General features: G+C 41.3%; 3 protein-coding genes across 9 annotated transcripts in view; 2 read left to right on the forward strand and 1 right to left on the reverse strand.

The window, feature by feature from the left end:
* Positions 1 to 7,700, forward strand: part of LOC110988582 (vacuolar ATPase assembly protein VMA22-like) — a 124,181-nt gene extending 116,481 nt beyond the window's left edge. For all 7 annotated transcript variants that reach the window (XM_087135487.1, XM_087135483.1, XM_087135485.1 and 4 more), the window contains one exon: positions 5,907 to 7,700. In XM_087135487.1, the coding sequence (XP_086991613.1) occupies positions 5,907 to 6,019 (113 nt within the window). In that variant the 3' untranslated portion in view covers positions 6,020 to 7,700. The remainder of the gene's footprint in view (positions 1 to 5,906) is intronic.
* mrps33 (mitochondrial ribosomal protein S33) overlaps positions 1 to 19,610 on the forward strand; it is a 200,722-nt gene that overhangs the window by 42,715 nt on the left and 138,397 nt on the right. The window lies entirely within an intron of this gene.
* On the reverse strand, positions 18,420 to 19,607 carry LOC147799379 (uncharacterized). Its single transcript, XM_087135521.1, has one exon. The coding sequence runs from the start codon at positions 19,605 to 19,607 to the stop codon at positions 18,420 to 18,422; it is 1,188 nt and encodes a 395-aa protein (XP_086991647.1).

The following is a 19,610-nucleotide window of genomic DNA, read 5'->3' on the forward strand; positions in this document are numbered from 1 at the left end:
TGACTAAATTTTCAGAGTCAAAGGGGCCATAGGTAATTTTTGGGTTTTTGTTGCCGGCATTTAGACGTTCGTGGTCATTTGAGACGATATATATTTGAGTTGACATGTTCTATTTATAAGTAGATTTCTAAAATTTTTTTTCATTTTTATTCAGGCGGAATTTCGACGTCAGCGTCATATTTAATAATTAATCCAATTTTGTATAAGTCCGCGTCGACTTTAGTCGATGAATCGGGCAGTGACTCGTTCTCTCGCGCGTGCCTCAGCTTTTTATGCTTGCCGTCTACGAGCACCACGTGATCCATTCCTTCCAACTCGTTACAATTCACGCAGCAGGTGCAGTACGTACAACCAAAACACTCGATACAATTGACACAGTCGTAACAGTCCTCGCAACTGTCCAAGGCATTCGAATTTCTGCAGTCGTATGAATTAAAACAAGCCACGCAATGTATACATCTACCGCAATCGTCGCTGGTGAAGCAGTACTTACATCTGACGCAGTCTTGACATTCGTGACAATTGCGACATTCTTTACAACCGATGCATTTGCGTAAACTTTTTGAATTAAAACAACGAGAGCAATCGTACGAATCTATCAAGTCAACCGAATTACTCGTGTCTTTGCAAAAATAACAATTCACGTTTGTAGTTTGATCTACCATTTATTTTTATGTATTTTTATTATTGTTTGTTTATTTATTTTTTCGTTTTTATAACGGGCAAGTCTTGACTTGTTTGCGAGTGATTGCCAGTCACGAGTTGTTTAGCCAGCGAGCGAGCGAGCGGCGCCGGGTCAAAAGTTGAGCGGAAATCCCCGAGATTTTTGGGTCGATGTACTACCCAGGGGTGTTGAGCAAAAACGGGGTTCACGTCATTTCTGGATTTTCCCATTTTTTCCCATTTTTCCCCCACCAAAAATGTTTCGACGTTTTTTGGGTCGATGTACTACCCAAGGGTTTTGAGCAAAAACCGGGCAAAAAGGGGCGTGTGCTCCAGAACTCTCAGTTTCCTACTACTCCAGAATCTCAACTACACAATACAACCAGTTCTATGTAGCTATTTTTTCAACTTTCATGAGTTCTGTTTGATACTTCAGCGTATAGTTGCGCGATCAATACGTGTTGTTTTACTTGCACAAAACTGATCCAGCCACATACTGTGCACAGTACACTGCCGCTTGTCACACGCGTACCGCGGCGTTCATGTACATGTGCATGGAAATTCTCGACGGAGCTGGTGTACATGTTCATGTGGTTCATGCGTGTAGAGTACCGTATAAAACTGGGGATATATACCGTAAATTTCAACGTTTTCCTGGCCATTTTATAATGACAGATAGACCTCGGTTTCAATAATAAACTTCATGTTAACTAACTGTACTTTTGAGTTCGTGTTTCGTACCCGAGTCACTGAATACTTACGCTCGCAAAGCCGTAAGGAAGGAATCGGTGCTGAGTTAGGTCGATCAGTCGGGAAGAGAAAAAATCTAGCCCAAAACCGTCAGCAATTCTAAAACCTTCACATATTTCTCCACCACAGCCCATTTTTGATAACTTCGAATTCTTTGTTTCGAGCCTTCATAAATTGCATCAAAATATAAACAAAACACTGCTAACGAAAAGTGCTTTTCACCAAAATCACTAGTTTTGACCACTCTAGTACTGTTTCTCAATGTTTTTCACGAAACACGTTAGGAAAAGGCTTTATCTTACCGTGAAAATATTTTGGGCAGGAATTTTTTTCCAAAAAGTGAAAATAAGACGTAAATTTCATGAAATGAAGCAGCTGTTTGCCTGGCACAAATTCCCATGGCCCTCATATGCAAATGACCTTAAAAACGGGACATGCAGAGTTAATAATCTCCCTCTGAAACATACGTGATTAGACTTGGTATCAAGTTCGCAAGTAACTTTGTCGTTAAGGCAGACGCACCACGATTTGCAGGCTCCCATTGGACGGGATTGCGGAAGTTGTGCGTTAACTTCCGGTTCGATGGTTCCATGTGAACGGCGATCAATGCATGTAACTCTATGTGCAGTACATGTGGTTTAAACTGATGTGACGTCACACTTACGAGACGGAAATTCTTCCGCCTTCATCATTCACTTTGCGTTGCAGGACGCACAGGGCCCACTTCGTAATCCCGTAGCCCCTCCCCGGGACCCCCATTGGATCCTAATGAGTTGTATGTAATTCACAGTGTGCATCTTTCTCAAAAATGACTTCAATACTCTACACAACCCCTACCTCGACGCAGCAAGGATAACCAGGAAGTTGAACAACCTCCACTTATTCCTCCATGACTCGACTGTGTGGCCGTAGATTTTCGCTTGGCGGGGTATTTTGCAATTACTCTCATGTACACATTACAGCATAAAAGTGTACTTTAACACTGTTAGAAATTTTTCTCTACATTAACATAGAGACTTACGTCAATTTTTATTACAAATGTCATGTTAATGTACAGACGCTCATTTTGCGCAAGAACAAATTTTTATTTGCGAATTTACGGAGAGTAAACGTAAGTGAGGTGGAAGGAGGCTGCTTATACGGTCAAAGGAGGATATACGTTAGTAATGACACTGACAAGTTTGTTTTTTATTTCATGTGTTATAGACATATTTTTTACCTGACCGATACATCACGATCACAGATGCCACTAGACTACTCCATAACGCCACGCAGCTTGCTTATATGTGCATCGCTTTTTCTTTCGACTTTAGTCACAGTTGGCAGGATTGCAGGTTAAAAAACATATTTGTTTTAGCAGTTCTTATTTATTGGCACACAAGGTGACTCAGAATAAAATTCTTCCTCCAAAAAAACATTACCGGTTACTCGCAATAACAGGAAACACGAGAGAAATGGCGAAATCAGCTTTATGAAAGTGGTTTTGTGCACCAAAGTCAGTATGCAAATTTATCTTAATTCATGTTACAGAGGAAAATTGTACATTTGCAAAGCTTTCTCCGGGGTTCTGTCGTTACAAAAAAAATCACTGTACAGTCAAAAGTGTGTCCGTTACAAAGATTCTCAGTTAATTACTGATACATTTTACAGAAAACGCATTGTAGCACAACACAGTTTTTAATTGGGCTAGGGTCGAAATCTACACGGTTCCAACCCGAGTTGACTTCTTAAAATTTCAACTGGCTTCAATTCTGCTTCGTTTTCACACTACTGGACACAGCGCCGGCATTTTTGCTACACGTGTAATGTTTCGACCCATGTTTTGCGCGATCGTTTCACACTTACGACACACTCGCGCGTCCGACAGGGGTCAAATTGCTTATTTTGAGAAACACCTTGCTGTTTCTTGTCATGCCATCAAGCTGGCTTTGGATGGAGCTGTCATCCCAAATTGCCAACACAGCCTTTACCTCCTCCTCTTTCCATGCGTGCCTTTTTCAGATTGAGAGCCTTTATCTGACATTTTGGATGTTTTTTGTCAGAGCACAAAGTCAGTACAATTACCAAGAACGCGCGTGAAATTAAGGCATGTCGTAAGTTAAAGGTAATTCGTTTGTTTGTTGGCGTCCTATTACTACAGTGTGCGTGTGAGTTCGCCTGCACAATATTTACACGGGTCGAACAATAACCCACTTGCGTTCACACTACGGCTTTCAACACGTCGGCAGTCTCAATACGGATTGAGCGCTCTCAACCCACCTCCCGAGCAGGGTTGGTTTCAACACGGGTCGAGCGCTCTACACGGGTTAGTGCCGTGTGCAAATTCTGTAGTGTGAAAAGGTCACTGACTTTTACACGAGTCAGACCCGTGTCCAACCCGGAGATTTTTCGTAGTGTGAAAAGGCCTATAATTGTCGGGTGGGAACCAGCTGCGGGTATACAGCGCAAGGCGCATTTCTCAGGACTTGTGAGATGATGAGATCACATGCACCTCAAATGTGAATCACATGCAAATGCATGAAATCATTTTGTCGGGTTCATTGTAAACATTTTTGGTTCAGACGGATTTTCTGAGATAAAGTCGGTTTAATTTATCGTGTCCCTTTTTGGCACATGGTTTTGTAATAACTACCAATTTTGAAATGACCTTTCTCGACTGACTTTTAATAATCTAAAGAAAGAGATATTAAAGACCCGGTTAACGCTGCACTCCCAATGCACAAAATTTCGATCTGCCTTTTAATGTATACGTACTTCAAAACGTTTGCTGAAAGGTAAATGCAATATGCAAGACAATATTGTCAGATTTGGTTAATTGAATCAAATGCTGTTGGCTTAAAGCAGTTGGTTATGTATGTGGACGTGAGTCAGCCGCACTTCGTCAATAATAGCTGAGTAATATTACGTTGGCCCAAAGAACTTTGACGACGTCGCCTAACCGTCAGCCAGAAGTCCTGATGGTTATCCGCATTCTCACCAACGTGGGCTAAATGGTAATAACCCGACGTTGGGTGAAGGACTGTCAAAGGACTTCGGTTCGACGTAGTTGCTTGGACGTGTCAGCTGCATTTCGTCTAGCCGACGTCGGCGGAAGGTGAGTTTACACGACGTCGGTCAGAGGAATCGTGGCAGACGTCGGCTGGCAATCTCTTAGCATGCCGGTAGACTGCATTCCTACCCATGTCGGCAAAACAGTCAGGGCCCAACGTCCATTTTGGGGAACTTCCGACTGACTGACCGACCCTGACCATTTACCGACTTTGCCGACTCAAATCGACGTCACTGTGTTGCCTGTGTAGTTATAAGACCTTGCCGCGGGGTAAATTTTTCAGTAGTCCTGTAAGTCCTGTTAAGTGTGTCATCGTTTTCAAATGTGGTGCAGTGACAGTTTTAGAACGCCTGGAACGAAAGGATATGTTACATTTCAATAAAACTTGGTTTCCAACACGAAAGAAAACAAAAGAAATTTCCTTTTGGGTGTGAATTTCTATTCAGATGAGGGGTACACTGGTTTTAATTCCTTCCTACAGTTTTCCAAGTACCAAAGAGAAGCAAGCGGGCTTCAAAATTACTTTTGAACTTTCAACAGTCGTAATTTATTGTACGCATACAGAGAACAAAACTTGTTACAAACGAAATATCTCAGACCTTCCTTTGTATTGATTCGTCTGTTGGCAGTTTGTTACGCCTAATGAACTACTGGAATCAAGACTAGCTCCATTTAAGACAAGGAAGTGAAGGGAATACTCTTGGATACTATATATATACATGTACATGCACTGTTGAGATACTTCATACGAAGTCTTGATAACAAGACCGCTGCAATCCTCTAACAAGTTGCTATCGCGATCCCTTCATTTTGGCAATTCTTTCAAGAGATTATTGGCAGCATAATAAAAGATCCTACTGCAAAGACTCTCCCTCCTCCGCGACTACCAATCATCATTCATTTCGTTCATCTGAAACGCTGCAAAAGGAAATTCATCGATAATTCTTTCCCAGGATGATAATGAGAATTTTCCACAGGTTAAAAGAGAACCATATCTTAATGCTTTTTAGGTACAGGCGAAAGGGCATGTCCGATCATAATCTGCACGATAACTCTTTTTATGTATGTTATTAAATCCTTCCAATATAGCTTCCGTGAAAAAATCACATGTATGTAATACGCTGTAAGTTGTTTAATTTCGAAAAAACCACACTTTAAGTCAGTTTGTTTTGGTGGAGGATGGTCCGAATAAGATTATTCTTGGTTATTGTACGAATGATTTGGGCACTTGGATAAGTGTACACATTATTTATAAACATGCATTGTTATGTAATTTAGTTGTGGTCCTCCCGGCAAGGTTAGCGTACTGTCTTAAGTGAAAAATATGTTGTTGATTTTGCATCTATCGTTTTAGGAGCATTTACACTCGTTTGTCGTTTATTACGCAATTCGAACAAAATAAGGCGTTATTTAACAGGATTTTTCTCTTGGTATTTTCAAACAGTTGTTCAAGACTGTTCACATCTCGCAAGTCTACAGAAGAAAGTTCTCTTCATAAGACATAAGTACATCAGTTTACTGCAGATGATGCAACAGGATGGTTCAAGCAGTACGTAACTGGATTTTATTTTAAACTCAATTTGAATTCAGCTCTTCTTTGCAGTTACTCTCAAAGCGTTGCTCAATTTGACTCTTGTACACTATCGTTGAGAATGCACGTTTTTTGTGTCGTTTCAAAATCTCTTGGTTTGTCATCACAAGGTCTTTTCATGGCCGTCTATAGTTAACTTACACGTCTATGTTACTTTTGTAAAAATCGTTAATTAGTCCAGCATACAAAATTGAGTTTTTGGAGTTTGATGATTTGGTGAGCAACTCTTATCTTGGATTTTTTTTTTTTTACATTCCGGTCTCGAAATTGCGGCATACGTATAGTTAAATACAGACTTGGGACTGAACCCTGACCCCCACCCACAGACATTTCGGCGGTACTACTAAATTTGCAAAAGTCAGATTAATTGTTTTGTATTACTTGTCAAATAATCAAGGGTAAAAAAAAGAATTTTATATGTTTTCGTCAAGAATGACCCCGTCAAACTGTATAAACTGCTGATTTTATTCTAAATGGTCCGTGCATGAACATACATGTAAACTGGCATCGTTTCGGCCTAATTGTGTTTCGATGACATGTAGAAAATAAACATTGTTGTATACATTAATGTCTAAGATGCATAAACCTAAAATCGTACACTTAGCTGGGCAAAATAATTGTGAGATTTGTTCCCAAATGAAGGAGTGCGAGACGGAGGTGGAGAGAAACGTAATTTGCGTGACATACGTGTGAGAGTGCACTCGTGTTCAGGTGCAGTGCCATCAAGATGGGGAATAACGCGGTCAGCGTAGAGTACCTGGACCTGAATCTAGTCTACCGGGCTTATTTTTAGTTTATTTTCGTTAATCATTACTCACGTGCCGTTACTTTCTGAAACGCCATAGAAACGTAATAAATAAGACACTGATTACTTACTTCTTGAAACTGAAAGAGGTGTGTGAAAGAACCTGTACACCTCTTCCCCATAGTGCCCATGTGTAATTAGATGTCCTGGAATATGTACTATTGAGTTCCAGGCTGTACAGGTCGCCATCTTGTTATCCATGCTGTCTTTGAGACACTGCTGATTTGTCACCCACCAAGTGTAATCTGAGTAATTCAGTTTGTTTGGACCTCAAGAAACCTCCCTATTTCTCTACGAAACCTCGTCCTTTTTATTATGAAGCACTTTGGAAGAGGTATTTAAATTAACTGTCCATATTTACGGAAATTTCATCACATCTTTGAGAAGATCATCATTCCATGTCCAGTGACTGTATACTTACATATATGACCAAAAATCAAGTGCTGTTTGTTATGCCATAGTGTTTATGCAGAAACAGTTTGTGTGTAAATTGAGGTCCTATACAAATTTGAGTGAACGATATAACAGTTTGACGTGTTTGATTTGAAAGTATACATGTACATTACTGAAGAACACTAAAAATGCTAAATAGATAATGAAATTGAATGCATGCTTTTGACTTGTAAATGTCTGTGAATGTTCATTGTGTTAAGTTGAATGACTTTGGCCTGAATTTAGCTGGGAAACCTGTATTTAAGTGATGTATACATTGTGAGCATATTTAGCCTGTGGGATGCAAACACGATGTGTTAAATAATTATTACAAAAACGGCTGTGAGCAAACCTAAGCAGCCTGCTCCTCTAACAAAAAAAATTAAAGAGAGTAGACTTAAATGAAAAAATGTGTTTCTCACGGAATTTTTGCATTTTGTGTTTCTCTTTTATGCATGTATGATAATTTTTCAGAAAAGACTTGATGGCCGTGTAATCACATGTAGTTTGAGCAAAATGCCTTGAAAACGGACCTATTTTATCTGTCAGGAGTCAAGGGAAGGAGATTAAAGTAATTGCTAAAAACAACGAAAATTACATTTCGTTTAGCTTTGGGCAACTTCGGTTTCTCGACTCATTGCATTTCATGGCTGCTTCACTCGATCGGTTGGTTAAAAATTGTTCCCCGGATGATTTCAAGTTACTTCGCGCAAGATTTCCAAATGACACCGACAAGCTTTCAGAAAAGGGAATTTATCCGTACGAATATATCAACTCTTTTGATCGATTTGAAGAGATTAACTTACCACCAAGAGACGCATTTTATAGTAGCTTAGAGCAAAAGAAAATTATAGAAATAGAATACGTACAAGCGACGTACAATCAAACTTTTGATTGTTAAAATCTCGGAGACTACCACGACTTATACGTAGAAACGGATGTACTACTACTGGCGGGTGTATTTGAGAACTTCCGTCAAGTGTGTAAAAGAAACTATGGCCTTGACCCAGTCAACTATTACACTTCACCGGGTTTATTGTGGGATGCTTGTTCAAACACTCCGGGGTCAAATTGGACCTATTGACAGACATTGATAAACACATATTTTTAAAAGGGCCAAACGAGGCGGCATTTCAAGCGTGGGTGCAAAGCGTTATGCCAAAGCAAATAACCCGATTTAAAGGTCTATGATCCTGAAAAAACCGACTTGTTATATCATGTATTTAGACGCGAATAATTTGTATGGCAGGGCCATGAACCAATCGTTACCCGCGGGCGAGTTTCAGTGGGTCAAGGACTTAACAAGTTAGCGCTGAATACATTTCTAGACTTTCCCCAAATGATTTACAGGGTTTCATGTTTGAAGTGACCTTAAATTACCCAAAAGTTTTACATTCTTTGCACAATGACTTCCCACTGGCACCTGAGAATATGTCAATACCAAATGAATGGTTATCAGATTATCAAAGTAACTTGATAAGTAACGGTGAGCAAGCAACTTCAGTAGATAGACTCGTAGCCACTTTAGGCTTAAAACATAAACACGTGGTTCACTTTCGGACGTTACAAAAGTACCTGCAACTCGGTCTCCAGTTAAAAGACGTTCACCGCGTAATGTCGTTAAAACAGGCGCCTTGGATGAAGAGTTACATCGATAAAAATACCGAATTGCGTAAAATAGCCAAGTCCGATTTTGAGAAAGACTTCTCAATATTGATGAACAATCGGTATTTGGCACGACGATGGAAAACGTGAGGTTTGGCATTAACGGACATCTATTGAGAGACCTCCAAGACGCAGAAAGGTATAAGAAACTAACTTTTAAACCAAACTATAAATCGACTACGCTGCCGAATAAGCCCATTTACTGCGGCGTAAGCGTGTTGGGTTTATCTAAGACCTTAATGTACGATTTCTACGTCTATTGTACACAAACACCGACAGTTTACTAGCTGAGATTCCAACTGACGATTTAAACGGCTACTTGAGTAAGAAAACTGCCCTGTTTGATTTTTCAAATTACTCGTCTACGCACGCGCTTTACGACCCTAAAAACTAAAACGTAATTGGTAACACGAAAGACGAATTTGGTGGCGAAGTGATAAAGGAAGCTATTTGTATTCGACCAAAAATGTACTCCATTTTAACTGAAGAATAAAATTTAAAAGAGAAAAGCAAAAGGAGTCACTAATGTGGTAACCGAAAAACACTTATCGCACGATGCTTATCAAAGATGCTTATTTTAACGGGTACAGAATTATAATAAACAAAAGCTATTTAGATCAGACAAGCATCACAATCTCGCAAAATAAACTAAATATGTCCCCCTTAGACACGAAGCAGTACATATTACCGAATGGCACTGATACGTTAGCTTGTGGACACTGTCAATCGGCCATTTGCGGATTTAAGGCGACTGACGTAGAACGCCCCAGGCAAGTTGTGCAAGGCAACAAGTCGAAGAAATTGCGCGTTTCGTTCATTTACGAATGGGTATATCAGTCAAATTTTAAAAACAAAACAAAGAACAGGCTCTTAATTCGGTTTTTGCGCAGTTAAATTTTAAAAATTAGCTTTCTTCGGGAAGTAATTCGGTGTCTTCGGGTATCACTTGAAGTTCTTGCCTAACAAAAGTCCATTTGGGCCCGTTTAACAGAGTAGGCCCCGTTTTCACTTTTTTGCCATTGACTCGTTTGAATTGACTCATGCGTTTTTCCACTTGGTAAACGTCTACTGACCAGACGATATCGGTTGCCCTTTTAACGGTGCCACGTTCCTGCTCGCCCGGATAGTATTAATCTCTAATCAGCACGTCTGCGGTAAATAAATTTGCCCATTTGCCTCCTTTTTTAACCAGGATCTAACTGTCGACTTGTCTGCACCCGTTTATTTGTGCTAAATGATCTACGACGCTTTCACCTTTCCAGTACCCCTGTGGGCTGTAAAACAACTTTGATAGTTTTTGGTCTATTGATTTATCCATTTTTTTTAAAATCAAAATCTTTATAAAATAAAATGGCTAGTGCTTTAATGATGATCGGTGGAGCGATAGTCAACGCTCTGGCATTTACGGGTTCAAATTTTTTGCTTAGCAGTTTCGCTAAACATCAAGTAGACGGAGAACGTAAATGACACGACTTCGCGTTGGAACAATTAGCTTCAGCGAAACAAAAGTGGGAAGAAAATTGCGTGCACATGCTAGACTTTTTAAACAAGCGTATGCGACAGGAACGTTCAAGTCAGCAGACTTTTGTAAACGTAGACGAAGCCTTACGAGCATATTCAGAATTAACGGGTAAACAAGCACATATTGCCTCTACCACCCGAACCCAAGCTATCCGATTCTTAAGTACCTTCGGAAGATCAAAAAATTCGCGAATTTGTATGGATCTTGGGGGGTAGTGCAATTATTGTTTTTTTAGTGTATCGTTTTGCTTAAATTTAACTTGCTTTATTGTAAATATGGAACACCAATTGGCTGAAATCCAAGCTGACCAAAGCAACATCGAACAAATGCTTGGAGACATGCGTGCTGACGTTGATCACCGGGGGACATGCTTTTAGAGATTCAAAATTGTTTAGCAGAAATGCGACACGATACATTTCTTAAGTGCAATTTATTGGGCAAATATGAATACATGTTTTTTGCATCCGGTGTATTGTTGATTGTGCTATCTTTCTTCTTTAAGATTTTTACTTATTTTTAAAACTTAAACTTTAAAAACCCTTAAATTAAAAATCGTATATATTAAGAAAATGTCACAGCAGTGCACCAAAAAGGTATACACGAGCAGCAGGCTCAAAGCGCCTCGCGCCACCAAAGGCGAAAGACGCCAAGTCACTATTACGCACAATCCAAGTAACATCGCTGTAGGCCGTACGCTAAACGTAAAATTTCCCGCATTGGGCACAGACGACGCAATTGTTCCGGGCACCGCAAAGTTAGCTTTTAAGTTGGACCTAGACGGTGGTTCGGACGACAATCGCACCGAGTATAATAACGTGTCAAGAAACTTGATCTCTGAAATAAACGTCAGTCTACAGGATAACAAAATCGCGAGTTACAGAGACGCAGACGTGCTTCACAATTTTAAAGATAATTGGCTACCCGCGTCGCAGACAAAAATATGGCTTATTTTGGCATGGAACGGGAAAACGTGGCCAAATTGAGACTGGGAGCAGCCGACAAAAACGAAGCTGCAAACGACGGTAAAGACAAAGCTGTCGCAGACGCTTTTAAAAATAGATACGCGATTACTTTGGACACGCCACCATTGACAGATCACGGGCCGTTTTACTCCTCAGGTTTTAAAGAACCTCTAACGTACCAACTTACATTTAACAATCACGACAAAGTGGTCAATTCGACAGATACAAACGCAGAGTACGGCATTTCAGACCTGACCCTAGAATACGAAGTCGTTGCCAATCGAGACCTGGCACAATCTATGAGGCAAAAGCACAATCTTTGGTTTCTTAAGTAGTACAGTTTATTTTCTGGATATTTAGTATTTTATAATATTTGATGGGCTTAACTGATTTTATTGTAATTGCTGGGCACCTCTGGAAAACAGTGTTTCACTGAGAGGTTTCCCCAGGATAAAGAAGTGAATAATAAAAGGCCCCATGTATAATCTATTTGACCAAATTTATTCTTGGAAGAAACAAGCGGTAACAAGTCAGACACGTCATGGAACATCAGCATTGATCAAACGATTAAAAGTCTAAAAGCCGTCTTGATCCTGTTCAAGGATCCAAATGTAAAGAACTCCCAGAGATTTTACAACCCGCATGTCACTAAAACTGTAGTCATGGTAGAGGGTAAACCAAATCAGCTGTATTCGCAAGTGCTATTTGAATATCAACACTTGCCGAATTTAACAAATACTTCGGTGATCGGATACTGAATCAGCTCGATCTGTAGTAAAGGATCTAAACTTGACTGGTGTTGGCATGGCTGAGTATCTAAAGGACAAATACGGACTTTGGATGAATTTTAGGAATTCGGACGACAATGCGGGCCAGTCGGCCATGTACGTGTTTTTGGTGATGGACGCGCAATTGACGGTAGAGGACGGGAAATTTAAAAGCTTGGTTTATTAAAAAAGTATGAACCTGATGTACAAGAAGCCACACTGTGCGTTAATCGTAGGTAAAACGGGAAGTGGGAAAACCCAGTGGATATTAGATTTACTAGAAACTGAGTACAAGTTTGTATTCGAGGCAATTATAATTATTTGCCCGACGCTGTTTAAAAATAAGACTTATTTAAATCTTCTATGGATATAAAGAGACGAAAATGTACATCTATGTGATCTAGATCGGGAGAAACTCGGATTAAACGAGGCTATTGAATTATATCAAAAAATGATCGATGGTACATGCACTTTATTTACCGTGAACGATTGTGCTGCCGATCAGTTCTCAAATATCGTACAAATTTAAAGGAAGCAGTACATGTGCCTTATTTAAAATGGCTTTCAGCGGTAGGCATTTTAACCATTCATGTTGGTTATTGTCGCAAAAGTACAACTCTGTGTTGAAGGACTACCGTGAGAACACGGCTTGGATTGCTATGTTTTATTGTAAAGATCGAAATTCATTTGATCAATGCTTGTAGTACCCGACGAAAAAAGGGCCTCAATTAAAAAGCACTTGAGGGACGTGAGGTTTAGTAAATTGATTTTAAATACCAAACCACTGATCGATTTTTCACTTCAATGAAAATGGACAAAAAATTCTAACTGGTTTAAACAAATAAGTATTTAATAAATCTGTTTGAAACAACCGAGGAAAGAAAAACAATTGAACTTATAAGAAGTAATGTTGTTTTCGAATACACAAGAAATATTACATCTTGACCATCCAAATTGCGCTGTATATTGGCCATGAATTATTGCGGAATTTCATGCAAGTGGTCACACAATGACAAGTACCCACATGTACATGTGCATGTACAGGTACATGTACAGTACATGTGCTTGTACATGTACATATGTACGTATGTACAGGACGTCAAGGTGAAGCTACATGTACAGTGTACATTTAGTTACTGTACATGTACATACGTTGATCACTCACACGTAAGTTCACTACCACACTTTCCTGCCTGCAGCCAGGCCGCGCCGCAACCACACATACAGTGCCTACTGCAAACAAACCACACCGCCGTAAATCAGACCTAAAAGTGGACACACATGGCCGTGTACTGATTGAAGCCATTATATCGTGGGTCGTTTACCACTAGAAAGGCCATAAACTAGGTGGGGTGGTCTTGAATGCGAACCCGGGAAACCCGGGTTCGCAAAAGCCACATTAGACTGGGCTCGATCCGTCCAGTAATGGACAGTAGACTGGCTACCAGCAGTTGCAGCAATAATATTGAGGCGTAGATTAAACGAAGGGGCATATCAGGCTGAATTCACCTCACCTGAAAAGAAAAATCACTTGAACTTGAAAGATGATTTTGGATGTAAATAAATCAAAAGCATAATTGAGAATTCTAGAAATATTTCTCCACTGCTTATGAATTGTCTGCCTTTGTCTGTCTTAGGGATTCCGCCTCAGAGTAAAGGTTTAGGATCAGACTTTAGGACAGACTGGGATTATTTCAACTGCCCAATTTCAATTTTTCCCCATGCGTTGTGCGCCTAACGTCCTACCCCTCCCTTCCCCTTTTCCCATCCGTGAAGTCTACCGGGCTTTGACGTGAAGGCCTGTCCTCCTAAAAGTGTGTGGCGACATCACTACTGTGGGTGAAGCAGGTATCTCAGCAAGCGTCATCGATATCCGCGGGTTGATATCGTATACTCGTTACAGTACTTTAAGCCGTGAACTATACTTTGCACTGCCAGGGTAATGGCGTGTTTAACTGCAAAGTTCCTGGAAGTTTGAGAACATACAGGGAAAATTCATGATTCTCATTACAAACGATTGATTTCGCGTATATCGATTAGGTATGTTTGAGTAATTTGTAGTGCCAGTTTAACTAACATACAGGTAGTGAAAGTTTCTCTTTGAGGCCACACAAACTTTCCATTATGCTCAGTAAAGATAAGCTGAAGCAGAGCACGGTCAAGTGCATTAGGAATAATACTGTGGCGAATGCAACTGACACCTCTTGTGGTGGACCCAGTAACCGGCCGGATCAGGGATGGAATTGACCTGGCCCAACCCCACAAATATATATTTATTAACCTTGAGCAAGGATGAGCGGCTACCCTGACACAAGGGGGGATATCAGTTAACGAACGGCGGACTAAGCCCTAGGGGCAGTTCGTTGGGTGGAAGTTTACCACCACTGGATATATCTGGCAATACAGTAATGAAACACAGGGAAACCTAAATAAACCTCACAGTGACACAGGATTTCCAAGGACAATAATTAAGTATTTGATTTATTGCAATAAAAATCAATAAGGTATATAAATCATACAAGGTTTATGTACACAATACACCTCACAAGGCAATACAATATGCCTCACGTGGTTAACTAACCACCCGACTAACTCCAACACAGCTAGTATAAAGCCCAAGGGTTACCTCACTAAATAGTGATAGCCTTCACATAAATAACACAGAGTGTCATGCAAAACAGGGTCGATCTAACGAAAGGGAAATTACCCTCACAGCGATCTGAGTACATCATGTAAACCTGAAGGCTAGCTAGCACAATGACAAGATTGCCTTCCAGCCGTTACCCCACTATCAGTGTTTACAGACGTCAAGCAATCCAACAGCAAAGACCACTAGCTCCCAGCCTGCGTTCACGACACTTGAACAGAGGAGGGCGCTATAACTCTTTCCTAGACATCTCCCTCCTTTTTTTTCAAACATGAACAATTAACAAACTTCGTAAAGCTTACCTTTAACAACTTGCACAAAAGAGAAACAAAAAAATCATCTTTCTTTCTTCGTAAACTTGACTTTCTAAAAAAAGAAATAGAACTTTGGAAAAGAAAGAATCTTTAGTCTCCAGACACCTGTAATGATAATAAAGTTAAGTGAACTGCTTTTACTTGGATTAAAACCAAAGGCTTCCACATTTTGATGTAAATTTAAAAATGCCTGATTTGACTTAACTGTTATTATGATGCACCTAAGTGTAAGTTTGTATGAGAATGAGAGGTATGGAAATTAAACCAGGTTAAACATTAAAATTGTCCTCTGAAAAACTGAATCACAATGGAAGTGTCCTTTTGTGTGCAATCACTCCTTGTTTGGTGAAAATCTGCATGACAGAATTTAGAGTTCATTGTCACGTTCAAACTACAAAATCCTTGAATCTAGATGGTGGTTTGATGTTGGATCGAGTTCGCGTGGACTTCAAAGAGATCTGTTGGCTGCTTGGTGGATTTGTCTTGGGTCGGTCTGGATCTGTGGTCGTTTTCACTGGCTTGGCTGGTTCAGATAGGACTGTTGGTTTATCTGATGGTGGGGTTGAGGTAGAGACTGAGTCTGGCTGGACTGGGGTTGTCGCTGAAGAACTTTTCTCCGACTGTTGAGTTGATGCCCGCAAGTGCTTTCTGTTACGTCTAAGCACTTGTCCACTGTCTAGCTCGATGAGATAGGAACGGGAACCGTCACTGGCAACACATTTTCCAGGTTGCCATGATGTGGTCTTGCTGGTTGGCTGAATTCTGACTGGTTGTCCAATCTGCAGTTCCGGTAGTGGCTTTGCAGATTTATCATATTGGTGTTTGGCCTTCTGCTTTCGAAGTTGGATATTGTCTGGCACACCTTGGACGATGTTTGGTTTCAGATATGCTTCAGGTGTTGGCAACAGTGTTCTCGCCCGTTTAGACATCAATTTCTGCACTGGACTGCTGCCACTGGAATCAGGTGTGTTACGCCAATCTAGAATTGCAAGATGAAGATCTTCTTTAGCTTTGGTCACTTTCTTGATGATGTTCTTGGCAATCTTCACTGCTGACTGCTTTGCCATTACTCTGACTGTGGTAGGGAGAAGACGTAACATGCTCAAACTCCCATTCTCTGCTGAATTCCTCATAATCCACAGCAATGAACTGAGGCCCGTTGTCAGTAATTACCTTGCTGGGTATACCGAATCGTGAGAAATGCTTCTTGGTGCACTCGACTATGGTTTCTGATCTGGTGTCATCAAGCTTGTCTAACTCCCAGTAATAGCTGTAGTGGTCAACTGTAATCAGGTAATCAGCATGCCTGTAGTGGAAGAGATCTTGACTGAATACGCTCCATGCCCGATTGGGAATTTCATATGACATCATCGGCTCTTTCTGTTGCTTGTTCATGAACTCATTACAAGGCTGGCACTGGTTGACCCTGTTTTTGATCTGACTTGCCGTCCCTGGCCAGTATAGCACTTCTCTGGCTCTTCGTAGGCACGCTTCTACACCCAGATGGCTTGAATGGATTCTGGTAAGCATCATGCTGTGCATAGACTTGGGTACAATGACCCTCATCCCTTTGTAGAGAACACCATCCTGAACGGTGATTTCTTCTCTGAAACCAAAGTACTCACGAATGCATATGGGCACTTCATTTCTCTGTTCTGGCCATCCGTCCAGAACTACATTCTTCAACACTTGAAGAACTGAATCAGACTGTGTGGCCTTCTTGATTTGCAGCTGTGTGCTATCTTTCATGCATAAATAGCTGGATTGGTTGATGACTTCAATCTCTGACTGGAGTTGCTCTTCCTGTCTCAGCTGGAACATCTGATATTCTGACAAGCAACTCTTATCTTATCTTCAGGGAAGCCCGGCTTAGCATATCAGCGATATACATCTGGCTTCCTGGCAGGTACTGCACATTCAAGTTGTACTTCTGTAATCTCAGAAGCATACGTTGGAGCCTCTTGGGAGCTTTTTGTATTGGCTTTGTGAAGATTGGCACCAACGGCTTATGGTCGGTGTTCACTTTGACCAGCTCTCTGCCATGCAAATACTGGTCAAATCTCTCACACGAGAAGACTATGGCTAGGCACTCTTTCTCTATCTGTGCATAATTCTGCTCTGCAGAGGTGAGGGACCGGGAGGCAAATGCAACTGGTTGCCCATTCTGAAGAAGAGTTGTTCCAAGCCCTTTCTCTGATGCGTCACACTGTATTGTGACTTCTTCCTTCAAGTCGTAGTACCTGAGTATTGGAGCACTGGCAATCATGTCCTTTATCTGCTGAAAGGACTCTTCCTGTTGTGACTGCCATGTGAAGATTGTACTCTGCTCTGTCAACTTTCTGAGTGGCTCGCTTACATCGGCAAGCCTTGGCAAGTACCGTGATAGGTAGTTGACACATCCTAACAGACGCTGGACTGCTTTCTTGGAGTCTGGTCGCTGCAAGTTTTTTATTGCCTCTACCTTCCTCGGGTCTGGGCGGACTCCTTTTGAGGTCAAAACTTGACCCATGTATGTCACCTCATCCAGTCGTAGTCTGATCTTCTTTCGGTTGAGTTCCAGGTTTGCTTGACGTGCACGGTTCAGCAGTGTCCTCAAATTTCTGTCATGTTCTGCTACATCACAGCCGTACACTAGAATATCATCAGCGATGACTGCTGTGCCAGGCAGCCCCTGCAATATCTCTATCTGTCGTCGCTGGTATTCTTCTGGTGCTGATGCTATTCCAAACGGCATTCTCAGATAACGGTATCTGCCGAATGGGGTCGAGAAAGTTGTCAGGAAGGAGCTCTCTTCATCAAGTTTGACTTGATGAAATCCCTCCTTTGCATCTAGGACTGTAAAGACCTTTGCATTAGCGAGAGAGGGCAATATCTCGTCAAGTGTTGGCATCGGGTATTTATGACGTTTGACAGCTTTATTTAGCTCTCGTGGATCTAAGCAAACGCGCATTTTGCCCGGTTTCTCAACAACCACTAGGCTACTGATCCATGCTGTAGGCTCGGAAACTTTTGCTATGATGCCTCGTTTCTCTGGCTCACGTATCTTGTCATACAGCTTATCTTTCATGGCAACCGGAACACGACGTGGTGCATTCTGCACCGGTCGCACAGCAGGATCAATGTCGATGTGGTACTCCCCTGCTAGGCATCCTAACCCTTCAAATACATCACTAAACTCAGACACAATGTCAACCTCTGTCAAGGGCACTGTGTCATGCTGCATGCTATTGACTGCAGTGTCAACATGTACGCTTATGAGGCCCATCTTTGTACACGTCTGTTGTGACAGAGGGGAGGCTGACTGGAATCAACTATCTTGAAGTTAAGATTCCTCTGGACGCCTTTATCGTGACATGTCAGGTCACATTCTCCTTTGATATTGATGACACTGTCATCGTACAATTTCAATCTGGCTGATGACTTTTTCATGTGAGGCTTTTTTGTCTGCTTGACGTCACACAGGGTGTCAAATGACATCAGGTTGCAAGTTGCCCCTGTGTCAATCTGGCACTGAATGCTGATCTCGCCAGGCTCTGAACTGAACGTCAGCAGAACCGTAAGCACTTTGTGGCCGCTGCTGATAGCCCCAAGTAGTTGCACACCAAAAATAGACTCGTCTGTATCACTTTCTGATGATACTTCCTGCATTACGTGCAATCTTTTCTCTGTTTCTCTCCATCTGCATACTGACTGGAAGTGGTTCATTTTTCCACACTTTCCACATTTCTTTCCATAGGCAGGACATTTCTTCTTGTCCCACTCATGTGAAGATCCACAGTACTTACAAGATTTCAGTGTCTTGGGCTTCTTGGGGTCTTTAGGCTTTGATTTGTTGGCGCTCTTTGCTTTTGTGCTCTCTCGTTTCTTTACGGCATGCATGGTTTCTGTTTGTGGCACATCAATCTGCTTGAGCTGTTCTTGTGTCAGCTCACTGATTCTGAGGGCTTCAATCACTCTCTTCAGATCACATTCTTTTTCTCTGAAGAGCCTCGCTCTTGCTGCTTTATCTCTAGTTCCAAGAACAAGCCGGTCTCGGATCATCTCTGTTTCTAGCTGACCAAATTTGCATTTCTCTGCTAACTGCCGTATGCGAATGGCATACTGATCTATGGTCTCATTCGGCTGTTGATCGGCAGTATGAAACTGATATCTCTCATACAGCACATTTCTGCTTGGTGCAAAATGTGCCTGCAGCTTATCGAGAATTGTTTTGTGGCTTTTCATCTCGTCATCTGTGAGCTGAAGCTGCTTCAGAATATTCTTGCATTCTTTTCCCATCACACTTTTCAGAGTAGCCACTTGGATTGTTTCATCCTTTTTATTTAGTTCTACTGCTTTGCAATAGTCCTCAAAACTTTCTCTGAAAAAGTTCCAGTCATTGGCAAGATCGCTCCCTTTACAGTTCATGGCCTCCGGCGGTGGAATTTGATAAGCCGCCATCAT

This window comes from Acanthaster planci, linkage group LG04 (assembly GCF_054643075.1).
Source record: "Acanthaster planci isolate LZ-2023a linkage group LG04, COTS_SCS, whole genome shotgun sequence".
In the NCBI taxonomy this organism is placed as follows: Eukaryota; Metazoa; Echinodermata; class Asteroidea; order Valvatida; family Acanthasteridae; genus Acanthaster; species Acanthaster planci.

Bases quoted from the DNA above. Each gene is read 5' to 3' on its own strand.
- LOC147799379 (XM_087135521.1), bottom strand. From the start codon at position 19,607: ATGGCGGCTTATCAAATTCCACCGCCGGAGGCCATGAACTGTAAAGGG.